The following is a 17,757-nucleotide window of genomic DNA, read 5'->3' as shown; positions in this document are numbered from 1 at the left end:
CTTTTAAGCTGATCTGAAAAAGAGCATAACTCATTTAAATGTTATACATGATCTTCTTTCTGTTTTGCGTCTTTATTATTTACGATTACTCTGCTAATGCCCTGTTGAGTCCAATTAAGTGTAGTCTAATTAACTTTGACTACTCCAGGGAGGAAAAATGCATTCCTTACCGAAAGAATGCTATCTAATAACATTATTTAGGACACAGAATTTGAAGTGGCCCATAAAGAACTGTGAAAAGATTTCCACTAGAAGGTCATATATTTAGAACATTCCTGTGTTAAGAAAAGGGTTGGGGACAATAAGATGCTTAAGGACACTTTTTTTTTTTTTTTTTTTTAAGTGACACCTCAGCAGGTAGCTAATTAGTAAGTGGATCAGTCCAACTTGGTGTGACGGACAGTTGCCATTTAACGATCTTAAACCCCTAATTAAGAGCGAATTTGTGTTTTTTGACGCGCCAGCACTGTATGAATCTGACTGCAATGATTTAATAATTAAAAAGCATTTGTGTTACAGGGGCTCTTTGGTAAATCAGTGTTCTCTATTGCTTGCAAGAAGGGTCCTGTAAATGAAACCTACACGGCTTCTGTATGGACTTACTAGAGAAAGAGCCAGACTATAGAAGTCCAGTGTAGCAGTTGCTGTGTTTGTGTTTAGACTTTAAGTCAAAGTAATGCAACTCTGGCATGTGCAGGTGTGCATCTATATAGCAGTCAATATATGATTTAGTGGAACTTGACACTGTGGTAGAATGATATATACTCTATGTAAAACAATTTCAATTGAAGGGGGGTGGGGAGCGCATTAGTATTTTCTATTCTGCAGCGAAAAATCTAGAATAACTGCCGCAATCCTTAGAGATTTCTACTGAGTGCAGTGTTTGTGTAGCTGGGAGCCTGAGTTTAGTTAGCCATTAGAAACTGCTTATTGAAACAACTATCTTCATGCACATGTATCTCGGTGTAGCAGGCACACAGGTGAAGCTCATTAAAAACTCCTTCACTATATTCTCAAACCGCGTGATCTTATGAGTCAAGACTGTGAAAGTTCCATCTCCCGCGGGTCAAAACCCAAGACGATTAAAACACACTTTACAAAAAAAACGAAAAAAAAAAAAAGGTTCAGCATCAAGAAACTCCAGAGGCTGCACTGGCTCATCACTTCAGTGAAGGATCTGTAACATTAAAGGACAACATCTTTCTCGACTGGTTTGTAAGCCAAGCCCTACTGAGGGACTGTGTTATTGCTGGCCGCCCGGACAAAGATGTTCAAAGTGTCTTAACATCTTGAGTTAATTCCTGCTATTCCACAGTTGTAAAAAGGCAAGAAAAAAAAAGGTATTACTATAGGGCTGGGCGTGAGCCAGGATCCTGCTGGTTACTCGTACTACCAGCACAATTCAACAAGACCTCAGTGAAAGCTGTGACTCATTTGAGTTTGTTCGACCCTCAGGGGGTACATTGCTGGAACTTGGAAGCATCAGATGGCTACACAAGAGTCCCTGCTGCTCGCTCTAACAGTTCTCCTCAATTACAAATTGCAGGCAATTTCCTCTCTTCCCCCAGAACCAGGGCCGGCTGAGCCCTCTCCCTGCCAGAAATCATACTAATCCACTTTTTATTCAGCATGCGATCGTCTGGGCTTTGTTGCTTACAGTGAAAGCTTTGCTTCCCGATTTGAATGGAGGGGGAGAGCTCATGCAAGCAGGAAGCTCTTGTTGTTCCTGCCGGGAGAGGTTAGTGGACAGTCTGGCGGCTGACTTGTTGAATTCTCCTTGCGTGGGATGACTGAAAGTCACACCACTTTGGTTTACTTTCCTCCTGTTAAGTGGAGGAGCTTCTTGCCGGGTTATATCTTAAGTAGCATCAAAAGGGCAGCTTGGGAACCCAATCTGGTGCACTGAGAACAGGTGGAGCCCAGAGATAACAGAAAGAAGGGAGCCAATACTTTTAATGAGATGCCTGATCTCTTATGTTAAATATGTGTGCATATTTTCCTGCTGTCATGAAAAGACCTGAAATACTCCTGCTAAGTCATTTTGCAGTGACTCCCAATGCCAGTATTGCCTGCTTGATTATGCCAGGCACCTCCGTCAGCCAAGTGTGTGCCCATGTGTCTGCTTCATACAGAAATAATGTTCTTCTTTTCTTGACGTTTCTGTGCTACCTAAAATCTACTTTAGTTAACGTTAAAAAGCTTAAAAAAACCTGTTTGTTTTTTTGGGGTTTTTTTTGTTTTTTTCATCTCATCCAAATTATTAGCACGTAGATTTGAAACAGAATCCGGAGATCATAAATATTTAAAAAGCTGCAAATGTCATTTTGTGACACAACTGGAAAAAGAATGCTTTGCACACACTTTTCAAATGCATACAGGAAGAGGCTTGTACCACGACAGGCAGCATATAGGATTTCAGGAGGCAGATTTTGACAGCTTAAGGGTCCATTTAATAAGAAAGATATTAATGTGCAATTATAATATGGAAGGCATTCCGTAGTTTGGCAGTTTGACGGATTCTTGCACAAAAAACATATTTTTCTTGGGTTTGTATTTTTTAATTACTGACACAGCAGCTGATGCATTACAGGTCACATTCTTATATAACAGAGATTTGGATTTTGGCTTTAATAATCCTCAGTAATACACTGCAGTGGGCTGTGTTGTGAATCTCTGTGCTTTAGGTGAGTTGATGAAGAGACCGGGTGGGAGGTGAAATTGAACAGCTGATTTCATGCTTCTGTCATGGGCCATTGTTGAGTGGAATTTTGAAGCTCTTGTGTTCTTTGCCTGTCCCTCATGGATTGTGATGCAATAAAAGCTCATGGAGCGCCTCCTAGTGGGAATAAATGGTATCAGCAGAAGATAAAAGATAATGTATGAAACAGACATGACCAGACTTGGGTTGATCCAGCAAGCCCTCTTGCTGAGTTCCAGTGAGCTCTGAATTGGTCATCTGCACACAATGCCGGCCAATGCATTATTCACAAGAGTGACGCCCGTTGGCGTCTAGATTTCTGTCAAGTTTAAATTAGAACTTCCTGGTTTGTTCCAGGCGAAGGAGAGGCATCCTTTGTGTACCCTTCCGTTTCATCAGTGAAAATCTGTTCTTGTGGTTTTTCTGAATTTCACATTGGGTGTTTTGCAGGGGATGTGAACAGACATTATCTGATGTCATGGACACAGCCTGTGGGGATGTTGTTTGTTATAGTATTGGATGAAGAAATAAGTTCCAGTTAATCATGTCATGCCTGGGGTAGTGCTGAGGAAGACCTTACTCAAAAAAAAAAAAAAAAAAAGAGGGGGGTCAACTAATTTTCAAATAACCTACCACGTAAACCCTTAGTAAACGTTACAGAGAAAGAAAAGAGAACTGTGTTTCTCCACGAAGAACCACTACTGGAAAATGAATTGCATTTTGCTGTCTAAACCACATGGTAGAAACCTTCATAACACCCAACCATAGAAATGGCTTAGCATCTGTGGGCAGGCAAGCCACCAATCATATTAATCCTGCAGCTGAGATCGTGTCTCCTGGTCACATTATAAATCTCCTTAAGTACCATAAATAATGGAAACGGCATGTCTCTGACAAGTTTATATTTCCAGCACTGTCATGGAAGACTTCCGGCTGGTTGTATATCTCATGTTACCTTCCTCCAAGCCCCTGCCAAGTGGCTGTACCAAACATCCTCCCCAGCGGGAAGGAGGGTGGGTCACCCCCTAGCAGGATTGTTCTCTTGTTCCCATACCAGCCTCTGCCTGCTCCTTGTGCAGTGAATGCAGTTTGGACACTCACCACTCTGCATGCTTGGGTCTTCTTGTAGGCTAGAACTGCTGATGCCCTCCTGCATTGACTATTGCACTGAATTCACTCAACGCTGTAGTCGCTCCAGCTGGTAGTGGTAAGAGCATAGGTCCCTACTCGATCATCCGTACTGGCAGGAAAACACTGATTATCTACGGAGACCTGTTGCTGACCTACAAGACAATACAATGACTTATCCCTGTTATCTTTCTGACCTCCTCCTAATTTCTAAGCCCTTTCCTTATCCATGGCCATGCCCATTCTTTTTGTGTCGGTCAAGCTTGCCGCGCGGTCACTCGTTTTGTTACTGTGACCCCACAACCTTGGAAGAAGTTGTTAATGCCCATTGGACACCTTGGATCCTTGCCCTTTTGAGAACCAGACTTGACACACTTGCTTTTTGTTCACGCACTGTATTTTAGACTGAGAAGTTGTTTGTTTTAATTGTTTTGAATGTGTTATAATTGGGGCTTCTGGTTTTTGTTTTTTATTTCATTTTTCGGTGCTTATTTTTAGCTATTTTATGTAAATGTGTTTTTTTGGGGGGGGCTTTCGTGTTTTATATATTGTATGAAATTATTGTTTTAGATTACTTTTCCAAAATTCTTGGGCAGTTTTCTCTTTCACAATATGTATAGTAACTCAACAGTGAATTGTGTAACCATATTTGGATATACATCAATTTAATTGTTTTTGTATCGGGTGTTTTATCTGTGTTTTTTTTTTTTCTTTTTTGGTTATCAGTTAAAACCGAAAATCAGAAGCCCTAGTTATAATACCTATAATAAGTGTGATAAACACTGACTGGCCAAAGAAACAGGCAATGTTAGTAAAATTAGAAAAACCTGTAATGCAAGTACATGTGGTCACATGCACCAGTCATGTATAGAGAGTTGCGTGCAATTATTCAGCAACAATGATGAGAAAGCAGAAGGATTTCTGTATCTTCACAAGGGGCATGATTGTGGGTGATGGTGCTCAACCAACATGTTTTCCTGCAAAGGTAGAAAACTACCACCAAGAAAGCACAACTCTGTATACAGGGTTACCTTCAACACTGGAAAAAGCATGCCTGTTTCTACTCAAAGAACGCACCTTGGTGATCCTACCCATTTCCATTTCCCTAATTATTCTGACCGGTCACAATGCTGATTCTCTCATTCTCTGGTCCCTGCGGTGATGGGTCTCTATGTGGGACTGTCCTCCCCTTAAGGCTGCTTGTCAGACAACCTATCCCAGAAAGCTGAACCTAGTGCAATGTGGCTGAGTGATCCCTGACTCAGGGATTAACCCCTCCTTGGCTCCTTTGAACACACCTTAGCCTTTTAGCCAGTGAGAACAATGTGCTTCCAACGGATAAAGAACAAAGATCCTTAACCTTATCGGATGAAGTTCTACAGAAACTGATTAAGCCGGTCCATCTTGCAGTGTGTTTTCTTGTGTTGTTTTCTGTGTGGGCCCTCCTTGTTGGAACTTATTATGCAGGGAGATAGCCAGGCCTAGTCAATGGGAACTCTATGTGAAATGGATTTATTGTGTAAACATTTTGCCGTGACAGGTTGCTCAAATCTTTTGAGTTCTACTCCTCCAGATGCTCCTTTTGCTTTTGTCCAGCAGCTTTATATTACAACACTTCCACACATTTGCCAAATACATTTGTGAAATAAATGAGACCACTGTTTAAGTAAAAAGTTTACACAGCCCTTGTTGTAATTCTAAAACTAAACACATGGAATAATCAAGCATTGTCAAAAACAAGCAAAAAACCTGGTTGATTTACTACAAGCTTTTACTACTTTATATAAACGTGCAACATGAGACATTATTAATTACACATACAAACCAGTAAAAAAGTACGGTTAGTTATTTAACACAGTTGTGCATGCAGCTGAGTTGCTTCCTGTAAGATGACATTTAAGTTTAGTAAATTTAAAGTTTCAGAACTAAAGTGGAAATGAACAAACTTTGCTTGTTGCAGAAAACAAAAAACTCTGTCAGCCTTTTGATCAATATGGGAGGGCATATCCCACTAGATTCATTCCTATTGTGATAATCTAATGATAACACATGGATCACCAATCCCTTGTCCATGGAGTAAAAGAAGGAGACACTTTTCAGATATAAGCGACGTCCGAATGATGGAAAACGAGCGTGTGTGATACCCAGCGGTGAACAGCAAGTCTTCAGCAGACAACTGAACAGGAGTTGAAGCAAACGCTTCCCTCCTTCCAGCACTGCCTGCACACACTAAACACAGGGCACTGCTGTTTCAAATGTGTTTGTTCTGCTGTTGTGAAAGATCCACAGAGCAAGAGTGGGAGGCGATTTGACAGCTGGTGACCGATTATACTACCGGGCATATATTTTAGAGCTTGTTACAGTGTAACTAAGGGGACGCAGTTTATAAAAAGGAATATTCTAGCCTAACACATAGGGGCTGACGAACAATGAACCAGAGCCTGTTCTGTTTGCAGATGCCTCACACCATAATTAAATAACCGCTCACAATGCGGTTACGGAGCGGTGTCCACTGGGGCATGCACAGAGCAGAACTAGTACCACATGAATTAACAAAGGGCCAGGCAGACCAGCCAGAGATCAGCCGCATTCATTTCATAGTTAGACGGTGGTGGTGAGGGGCCATCAGTGTTGTAATTAAATGTGTACTAATTTGATTATGTCCCACTTTGCAATGTGTGGGTCAAAGACAGCCCTGCACTGTGTGAAGGGAATCAGCAGGATCCTTGGCATCGATTTGAACTGCGAGGTGTTTGTTTTCTTACTCCCTCTGTGCCTCATCACCATTACAAGCCTGCAGGCATTCATAAACCACGTTGTCTCCATTTAGAAAGATCTTCTGTGGCGGATCTAACTACTGACATCCTTCATCTCAAAGCCCTCTAATATACAGAGTTATTTCCACTATACATGTATATTTTCAACTATATATGGAGTTGGACTGTAGTATTTAGATCAACCTGATTTTAATTCCGGGTCAATAAAAAGGACAACTCTTATTTAGGGCTGGTAATGGGTTCAGCTCGGACAATCATTTTTATAAGCTTGTAGAGTCAAAATACAGTAGAATATATATATATATATATATATATATATATATATATATATATATATATATATATATATATATATATATATGAACATAATTTAGATCTTTTTTAACATCACGTAATCAAAGAAACTACAAAATGTTACAAGTCTACTGGAAACCATAATAGTAATACAGTGTTTCAAATTAGATTTTAAAATGTCAAATTTTTCCATTTTTCAGTATATGAAAAACTACAAAGCTGTATGTAATTCAATATTATTCAGCAGGTTTCATTCGACTTTATGAAGCGAAATGAGTTCATTCTACAGGGTGCTGCAACAGTTCTGCCTCTAGTGGTACAGAACATTTAAATGTTCTGAAATGTTAACATATTATTCTCTTCGTGTTTTGTGATCTTCTGTCTCTTTAAGGCCCCCCTGGTCATCGCCATGGCTCTGTTAGACAGATGAATCATGAAAGCAGCCCCAGTTACTCTGTGTGCCAGCAGATCCTTGTTCTGAATCTCAGATATGTCACTGAGTCAGGCATCTTAACTGCTTTCTGTCGCAGTCCCACCCAGCTATAAAGCTGTTTGGAAGAAGGACCCCCCACTGTACAGGACTTGTGCCATCTTAGCTACGCAATCCTGGGGAATTATGAATAACAAGAAAAGCAATTGGCCCATATAAGAAATGTATGGCTTTTTAAAAATCATTTTACCAATACGTACTTTGTTTTTCTGCACCTGGTCACATCAAATAGAATGATATCAAATGCAATTAGCTTTACTGCTTGGTTTTGTACAGCAACACATTTAAAACTATAATTTTCTTGTTAAGTTTAATGTATTGCTTCAGACTGACAGTCCCTGATGACCACCAATGAAAATGTCAACATTTGGAAAACTCAAAGTTCTGGAGAAAAAAAAGAAATTATAATAATTTTGGGTGAAATACAACACTCTGGAAGTAGGATGAAGTATATTAGAAAAATCACAATTTCAGCCACAATTACAGTTCTCTTAAAATATTTAAAGGATAAATGACATGACGTTGAAATGTCAGCTTGGATAATACATGAGAACCTGCAGCAACCGTTCTGCTCTGGATTCCCTTTCTGGATCCAAGAAGATTCATTCCCGGTGCCAGCTGCTGGATAAATATTATAAAAGGACCCAATGGAGGACAATACAGCTCGCCCTTTTCACAATAAAGGGTAGAGCAGCAGCAGCAAAACAAATACATGAAATAAAAAAAAGAATAACATGGCTAAAAGATTTTGCTCCAAATCGCAATGCTTACTGTATAAGGAAAAGGAACAAACAAACAACCCAAAAAAATCTTTTAATAAGTGTGCAGGGTTTGGGTTTGGGTTTGGGTTGCACCTTTGCGCTGGAGCAAACTTAACTTGAGTCGGTGGGTTATTTAGCTTCATTTTTGTTTCTGTTTTTGCACTGGGAAGGGAGCTTAAAAATGCCCAGGTCCTGTTACAGTGGGAAGCCTGTTAACAGATCTGTGGCCCCCGCAGGACACACCTGCTGATTGAACGCTAGCACAGAACTGTTTTCTGTGACCTGGAAGTTCACACCACTGAGCAAGCTGCCTCCAGCCCAGAGACACACTGTGTTGTAAATGGCTGGTGTTTGGGAGAGTTCTCCAGTGATTCCAGCAGCCCTTTTTCTTTAGTAATTGCTGGCAATTAGCTCGCACCAAGCCCACATATTCATTCTGAACATTTTTAGCTGTTTAGACAAGAGACGCAGTTCTAAAGCACCAGGAGGCGTTCATTGGAAAATGACTTCCTAATGGCATTTTTATGAACTATTTCTTGTAGAATAGAATGATATACTGATTAACTTTTATGGTTTGTTTAGACTCCAGTGCAGAAGTTCCTCTAGAGAGAATTAATACCAATCTTTTGTACTATTATTATTTTAACAGCAAACTAAACTTTTTTTTAAAAAAAGTTCCTTTTAGTTTATAATATTGTTTTATTATTTTGAATTCATTTATATCATTTTATAAAATAGTAGCATGTTTTATTTTATTTTTTATTTTATTGCTGTCTGTTCTCTAGACTAAACAAAGTATAAAGAAGCGTGTGCAATAAGCATGATTTGGGCAATGGTGGGATTTGCTGTGATTTATTTAATTTTCCTTTTTATGGCATGTCACAACAGGTTCCCATTTTTCTGTTTTCCTTGGAGTTTTTTTAAGCCAGTTTTAGTGTCATTTTGTCATTTACAGCTGTTCTTGATTGCAAAATCATTTGTTTTTCAGCTTTTGCCAATATTAGTTTTATAGAAAACAGTTTTTTTTTGTAGGCGACAGCTCTGGCAGTGTTTAAGGTTTATTAAGCTGAAGCTGATTTAGAACAGTGTTGGAGTTCAGCTGAAGGGGGGCAGCTTGGCACAAGCTACCACGGTTGATAATCATACACCTGCCTGCCCCTTCCTTCTCCGGCCAATCAGCTCTCTCTCCCTTTGGAACCTTGGCACAACAGGGGAGACTTAGGGTTTGATGCAGCAAAGTTGCCTCAAACTAGGTCTCCTGGTCTCCTGGAACCAGGTTTCAAGCTTAAGCTTTATATGCAAGACTACAACCAAATGACTGCCCTATTCCTCTGCACAGTGCACTGAATAGCCTGTTCTGTAGAAACTAATGGCAGTCACTCACAAGTTAATGCTGAGATCAATACAAATCCACAGACTTCACAGAACTTAGTTTGAGGACCCATAAAAGCGCATATAAAAGGTTTTGAAGATAATTAGAAGTTTATTACAGTCTAAAACTTTGTCAGAAAGTAGTTATAAAGTTTGTTGTAAATTCCTTATTTTTAATAACTGTCGACATATTTTACTTATAACACATTTAGAGATTTATTGATCCTTAAATTAAATTGTTACTGAAACCAATTGATGCCCTTGTCTCTTTATTTGCAAACCTCTAGTTCTTTGCTAAATAGAGCTGGATGTGTTTTATCTGCCAGTATCACCTCTGATACCAGGTGCATCACATTTTGCTGTTAGAATGTCACTTAGTTCACATTGTGCTATCTGACTACCTGGTTAGCATGAAACAGAATGGCACACATCCACTTGAGACTCTCCTTTACAACCGTTGCAAACTAGGTTCAAATAAGAAGCCAGCTCGTGTCCTGCTGTTTGACAACTCGGAGCAGCCTGTAAATTTCACTCGGCGTAAACACTGCTAGTTTTGTGAAGCTTTTATGATTCGTTTTCAGGCTTTATAGCTCTTAATCCTGATAACGCACCCGATGTTTATTTTACTAGGTTCACAGGGTACTTTTTTTTTTCTTGTGATGTTTTTTCTCCATTTCTTTTCATTTTGGCCGGTCTCTGGGATCTTTTCTTTTTTCTTTTTACTTTCTTGGGTGATAAAGGAAAAGTTTCTAGGGTAACCTTCATTACTGCTGTCAAACATTAATGAGTTTTACTTGTTGACTGGTGTGAATGTGTGTGTGTGTGTCTGTGTGGAGGGGGGTCTTTTTTTCAGACATTCAGAGTGGGTGCTGATTCCCTTGGCTGGAAAAGCTATGGCAACTGTTGCTGTGACAGGGAATATGCTGGCCTTTGGAACCAGGAAGGGTTAAAGTTCAGGGCTTGCTGGAAGGAATGCGATCGCTGTAAAGAATTAAACAAGTCAGCGAATCAAATGTGTTAATATGGAGGGAGGATCATAAGAAATGCCCATAGTGCTGATCTACACTGCACTGCTGCAGCCTGAAAATGACTGACAAGGTCAATAATCTGCAGTTATGGCAAAGCAGTAAACTGGAAGCGTTGTCTTATTATTACATTGTGACTTCCAGACTTTTTTTATCCCAATTATTCATAAAAAAAAAATAAAAAAATTGCCAAGTTGTACCACAGCACACGTGGGATTCTGAGGAGCAAACCACATTACTCATGGAATAGTGAGGAAAATGTTTGGATTCGTGGGCAACACAAACTAGTGATGCACAAAATAAAACAGAAAAACCAAACGTATCCATTTTCTAATAGCAAAAGAACCCTCATAAGAGGGTTTTACCGTCTACTGTGCTTAGCTTTTTACTGTTGCCAAGCGAATGCTTTCTTTTTTAAGTCGCAAATTACCCAAGATGTGGTATTGTTTTCCTTTTCGATGTTAATAGCACAGAAACAGAGGACAGATTTACAGCTGGGTATGTTTGCTTAATCATTATGGAATGTTAATAAGGATATGCAACTTCTAGCCACTGTTTTACCCCAGGATCTCGTCTGAAGAAAACCAGCCCCAATCAATTAAGGTTTCTATTGTTGTTGTTAAAGGCAAAAATAAATAAATAAATAAATAAATAAATAAAGGTTTTGAGAAAGAGACAGGGAAATGTGTGTGTGTTTGTTTGTTTTCTTTTTCTAAAATAATAGTGGTACAAACTTTTCAAAAACAGAATCTCAAACATCCGCTGCAGAGCTCCTGGGTGCAAAGACGACCACTTGACTTGGTTGTGGGATCGGAGGACACTACGTTCTACAGGCCCTCTAAATAAATAATAAAAAAGCAAAGTTAATGAGCCTTCCCTTTTCTTGTCCCTGTGTTCTTGTTCCCTGCAGCTGTGCAGGTGCACATCCTGAAAGCAGACAAGGCTGGGGAGTGGTGGAAGTTCACTGTGAACATCATCTCCGTGTACAAGCAGGGAGAGAACCGCATTCGGAGAGGAGACCAGCTCCTCTGGGTGCGCTCCAAGGACGTGGCCTGCAAGTGCCCCAAAATCAAACAGGGCAAGAAGTACCTGCTGCTGGGCAACGACGAGGACTCTCCGGACCAGAGCGGCGTGGTGGCAGACAAGGGCAGCCTGGTGATACAGTGGAGGGACACGTGGGCCCGGAGACTCAGGAAGTTCCAGCAGAGAGATAAGAAAGGAAAGTGCAAGAAGGCCTAAAGAAGAGAGAGGAAGGGTACGAGAGAGGGAGAGGAGGGGAGAGATTGAGCGGTGCTGCTTTGAGAAGGAGCATGAAGAGAAAATTAGGATGACTTTAGGAACTTTTGTGAAGGAGCTCACACTACTTTGCAGTTTTCTTTTTTTTTTTTGAGATTATTTTACTTTTGGATTTGCCGAGTTTGCACCTAATATTACGAATATATAATTTTTGTTTTCTTCTTCTTCTTCTTCTTCTTTGTTTTTTTTGGTGTATACCAAATTCCATACGTTTTGAACAGAACTTCTTTTAGTCCGGCTACCAAAACCCAGCTACTGTATTGCTTTTCAATTCCAAAAGCAGCTCGATTCCTTTTCTTGATGTTGTTATTTTTAGGACAAGCAACGAAAGGAGAAAAGGTGGTGGTGGTGGGGGGGGGGGGTACTATAAACTGGTGATGTCTTTCAGGATGACTGCTAAGTCCTAATGCCTGGTCACAGGAACTGTGTAATCTGAAAAAAAAAAGTATTAACTTTTTAGATGTGTAGTTAAACTAAGCTTTTGTTGTTGTTCCTGCATTCAGTATCTTGTAAAATGTTGACACATCCCATACCTAAGCAAAAGGCTATATCGTGGAACAATACCTCAATATATTATAGTTCACTCTATGTTAAGATATTAAAGTGCCAAAATTGTACGTATTGGGGAAAGTCTTCTTCTTTTATGGGCGGAGTTAAAAATAATGTGTTTTCTCATGTGGAGAGACAGGCAATGTACTCTTTATGGCCAAATGAGTCTGCGTGGGGTTCTGTAATCCAGCAGAAAGAGGCACCAACTCATTCCCATTGACCATTGCTTTTTAAAATCTTTCTTCCCTTGATGGAATTGACTTACAGCCTCAAAAGCTTAAGCATTTGGGCCATGTTGCCAATCAGAACCTGAGATCTAAACTCAGAATCAAAGGACATTCATGTTTACCGCTTTGCCATAATCGCAGATTATTTATAGAGTTCATTTCTAATTGACTTCCACAGTAATATAATTTTGATTTGCCAGCCTCTATTAGGGTTTATACCCGTGATGCAGACAAAAGAGTTTTCTGGTGCCTGATCCATGTTTCCCAACACACACGCAACATTGATATTATACAGTATAGTCTAAACAGAGTGCTGTTTCTAATGCTTCCTTATCTATACATTCTTTACATGTAAGTCTTTCAACCCCACCTCCCCCAAATGATTAAAGGGAGGCGTATTTCCTGTAGACCCACGAACAGTTAGTGGACAATCAAGATTGTCCCCGATACTTACTTCGGCACAATCCTTCACGAGCAAACTCCTTCATTTCTTTCTCAAGACCTGAGCTACTGGGTTCCTCTCAATCCCCATGTATAACACATTGAGTTGTTGCATCAGCCCTTCAGGAGATCTGGGTTTCTGCAGAGCAGCTCCTGTGCAAGCACTTATAGCCGTCAAACCGGAGCTAGCAGACAGCAGGGACAGGCCCACCAGAGGAAAAGGAACTTGTGGACTTCTGACATTGCCCCAAGTAGCAACCCACATTGACGAGCTTTGACAGCCTGGAATCATGACTTCTGCCAATTCTGCAAAGCAGCCCAGACAGGCTTCCTACAGCCCTTCCAGAAATGTAGTATGTTGAGTATACTGCTAGGGTCTCCTGTACAGTACAGCAGCAATAGGCTGTCAATATGCAGTGGTATATATTTGTAGTATGCTGTTTTTTTGTAAGTAAGCTCATTGTTCATGTTATGCCACTGTACAGACAAGAAAAAAAGGCTCTAGTAACAAAAGACAATGTATTATAAGTCATTACCTCCACTTTTGCAGGCCTTTTTCTAGTCTTTTTGTAGTAGAATTAGCAACCAGTCTAACCATAGCTGTGGTCGTCTCTTTTGTAAATACAGCCTTTAGAGTTATTTGTAAGGGGGTGGCTATTCTGTCCCAAAAAGGGTTTAACAATAGATGCTGTAAAAAAATATTCACTGAATTCCTTAAAGAACTGTGTTTAAGGAGGGGTGATCAGAAACGTTATTTACAGTTTAGTAGCCCTTACCTTGCATCCAGCATTTGGCTCTGTTGCAAACATTGTAACACTTTCCTGAAAGGAAACAGCTAGTAATAAACAACTGATTCAATCTTAATTACAGTACGTATACTTATAGCGGCTTTAAAGAAGCACTGAAGCATGTAGCACTTCTTTAAAGACATAAGTGGTGTCATAAATAAAACCAACTTTTAAAATACAACTTCTGTTTATTTCTAGCTAGCCTTTGCATTGTTATAAACTGTTTTCAGTGTTAAAAGGTGTGATGCAACTGAGCAAAAAGCTTTCAAATGAATGTCATTCACTTCTGTTCCAAAAGCTCAAATTTGGGGAAACCATTTGAAAATGACTGACTGTGGGCAGGACAACCTTATCCTTCCCTGAAAAAAAAAAAAAGTGTACTTTCTCCTGAAAATATTTCACTGTTTTTAGCTCCTGAACTATATCCCCATTTGTAAGGGACGGTATCCAAAGTTCTGTGGGTGGATAAAATGTAAAATCAACTGGCACTGATTCAACCATTAAAAAACACCACTATAACTCCCATTTTAGTTTTTACTGATAGACAAAAAAAAAGAAAAAGAAAAATGTGTTGTGTTCTAAACATAATCTTAATTTTTTACTTAGTCATATTAACCAGTACGAAGTCATTTATTATTTTTATTTGTAAAAACAAAACAAACAAAAAAAAAACGCAGTAAATAAAATCAATATGTGATAGATGTGTGTATTTTAAAAAAGCTGCAAAGTTTATTTGGTACTCAAATAAAGGGTCTACAAATCATTTAAAAAATGTAATTTGTACAGTTAGTATTTTTATGTAAAACCTTAACTAGATTATAAAAGTGTATTATTATTATTATTATTATTATTATTATTATTATTAACCAAAATACAGGTGTTCCAAAGCAAAATTATTTTCCATAAAATAATGGCAAGTCATCTAGAGTTTCACCTGATTCCCAAACTGAACAAGAGCAGCACATTGTCAGTGTAACCGCTGAAGTTTAAGCCGAAGAGGCTCCACTTGAAGAAATCTCAATGCATTTTCGAATAGGAGAAAGAGATAAACGGTTGATGACGGTTTGGCCTTTGTAATGCAAAAAGAATTGGCTAGGAAACAATCCGTTTTATCTGTCTCTTCTTGCAAATATAGCCACCACAACTAAAGGGTTACAAAAAATTAGCTCTAAATGATGCAGGTGTGTGCCCAGCTTTACTCAACAGCTCAAGCCTTTACCCTAAATGGTCCACGCTGTGAATTCAAGATATTTTCACGAAAGCATTCCCAAGCAAGACCGGTACAGCTCACCTACTGACAGGTTAGTGCCTGTACCCAGTTTTATTGAGCTGGACAAGTCTAAACCGCTATTCCAAACCACTTTCAAGAACAAGGACTCAAGCTGGGGTGCACTGTATGTAGGGTTGTGTGTGTGAATGTATCTGAATCTACTGCCTGCATATGTGTTTATATTGCATGAGCATTCTAATATATAACACAGTGTTGATAACTTTCTGTGAAATAGTAAAATAAATGTAAAATAAAAACATGTTTCACACTGCATAGCTTCATATCACATTTTACTAGGTTACATTTTTAGGGCTAGTTGCACAGGTATCGGTGAAACACTCAATTTGGAAGTTGTCATGCTGACATACAAATTCAGTTATCTATTTGTCACAGACACGGTCCGGTTGCATGGCTTTCTAACATCGTTTGTGTATTACATTAACTGCTATTTGGAGAGCTGGCAAATGTATTACAATTGACAGCTATTGATCTTACAGGGTAAGAGCTTTGCAAAACAGATCTAAATCAAAACCAACACTCTCCAAACACACACACGGCTATTTCTCTTTTTTTTCTTTTCCCATGTACACTACATGACTTCTAATACACTAACTAACTGTCCCTCTGTGGTGACATACAATGTGTGGAAGGTACTGTTACGGGAGGCAATTGCCTTATAAAAGGCAATAAAGATGGATGCTGTTTGCATTCAAGATCAGTTTTCAGAAGACTCTTCTAAACTGATCTTTATGATACACACAAAGACCTGCCGGACCCCTTCTCTGCTCCCACGTTGAATTGTAAATGTTTAGTGGCGGCCAATGCATACTTCTGCAATGTTTCTCTATGATGTATACTAATATATATTATGGTTATTATATATGAATATATTTAATGACACATGAAACATTGTGGATTTTATTTTGTCTCTTTTTTGGTTTGTTTTGGTTGTTAGATGGCTGTGATTAACTAAACCAGAAGGATCCTGTAACAACTGAACACCTACCTGGTTGTACTAAACCCAGAATTCAGTTAAATAAAACTCCTGTAAACTTTACCACTCATAACTCATGTTTTTTGTGAAGTCGCTATATATAGATATAATGGCATTGATTGATTGACACACACCAAATAATATTTTACCTTGCCAATTTAAGTCAAAAGAAACAATGAACACCCCAATGAGTTGCATCTAACTCGCACCAGTTTTTAAGGGCCGATTTTAAAAAGGAACAGTTCCTGTTAGCATTATAGAAGTCAGTAAGAAGTTTTTGTTGAAATGTTAGTATTTCTTATGACTTCTACTGTATATATCCTATGATCAGATGTTTTAAGTTGCAGAAAGCCTGATTGCTGTATTAATTACAGTATATATAAGCCCAGACCAGTTCACATGGAATTTCATATTATCCCTGAAGCAGGTTTGCAAGCTGTGATCTCCTAGTCCACAGGAGAGCAATGCATTCCCGAAAGGTTTCTCTTGTTTGATAAGCTAACTCTTTTGGGAGTTTGAGAATGCTACTGCAGATGGTGGCTCTACAATTGTAATAAGCCAACATCTTGTAAGTCCAATATCTCAGTGTGCCAACTCTTATCAGGGGGAAGTTATACGTTTTATGATGTCAGTAAAGCAGCCATATAGGCTCAGAAGATTATTCTCAAGGCCATTGTCACAGATACCGTGTCAGTATCTCAAAGTTTCTCAGATATGAGGTTTTGACAGCTTATTACTGCCACAAAAGGATTTACTTTTATTGGACAAAACCCATAAGTGAGATTCACCTACAGAATCACAGAATACAATTGCGAACAAAGCGTTACATCTTCATCATTTAGAATCCAAAAGGTCACACAAACCTTTGACAGCAGCTGTACAAGATCACATTTCAAAGAGATTTTGCCCTGAGGAGTTTCCACAACACTGACAATATGAAATATGAAATATGAATCTCAAATGATTTAGGAGATATGACTATGAACAGGAAATATTATTTGCCAGTCCAAAAAAAACAGGATAATAAATACATTTTAATACAGTAATTTAGGTACAGTAAACTGAAACATTAAAACAAATCACACATATGAATCCTTTAGTTACATATAAATGTAATTTATTAGTAATTTAGTTCCTAGGATTTACAATAACTTTCTTTCATTAGTGAATGTTTATATTGCGTCATCATATGTTCTGGGATATTAATAAAAATCCTGATCTGAAAAACTCTCTTCGTATGTAACAGTGAATTTCAATGTTGCACAAGAAAAAATGATTAACAGCCTATGAAATCAGACTGCCGTTACAACTACAAAGCAGACCGCAAAGACGGATTCTGACATTACTGCTTGTTTGCACAGCTGTCGCTTCTTTCACTTTCGCGCATGGATTATAAAGGAAAACTAAAGTATGTAGAGAAGGAAGTTCCAGTTCCTCCCAGTCTTCATTCCATTCCAGGCAATCACGCAGAACGGTGTACAGAGTAACAGCATCCATTCCACTTTCATTAGCTTGTTGGCCAGACCGCGACTACCACAATGGCAATTAACAGCAGAACAATCACCACCAGCATTCCTAAAATAGAAAACAACAATAGGGATTAAAGAATGGAGTTGCATGTTAAAAACAAACCATGGTAATTTAAAAG

The 17,757-nt window shown here is 38.9% G+C and overlaps 1 protein-coding gene and 1 pseudogene across 4 annotated transcripts in view; one reads left to right on the top strand and one right to left on the bottom strand.

The window, feature by feature from the left end:
* Nucleotides 1-16,172, top strand: part of LOC117423186 (netrin-1-like) — a 76,220-nt gene extending 60,048 nt beyond the window's left edge. For all 4 annotated transcript variants that reach the window (XM_034038680.3, XM_034038679.3, XM_058989764.1 and 1 more), the window contains exon 7: nucleotides 11,455-16,172. In XM_034038680.3, the coding sequence (XP_033894571.1) occupies nucleotides 11,455-11,783 (329 nt within the window). In that variant the 3' untranslated portion in view covers nucleotides 11,784-16,172. The remainder of the gene's footprint in view (nucleotides 1-11,454) is intronic.
* A 678-nt stretch (nucleotides 16,173-16,850) lies between these two features.
* LOC117423433 (syntaxin-8-like) overlaps nucleotides 16,851-17,757 on the bottom strand; it is a 38,903-nt pseudogene continuing 37,996 nt past the window's right edge.

Source organism: Acipenser ruthenus, chromosome 17 (genome assembly GCF_902713425.1).
Source record: "Acipenser ruthenus chromosome 17, fAciRut3.2 maternal haplotype, whole genome shotgun sequence".
NCBI lineage: Eukaryota > Metazoa > Chordata > Actinopteri > Acipenseriformes > Acipenseridae > Acipenser > Acipenser ruthenus.
The sequence above is the reverse complement of the archived record's forward strand: the minus strand, read 5'-3'. Positions and strand labels throughout refer to the sequence as shown.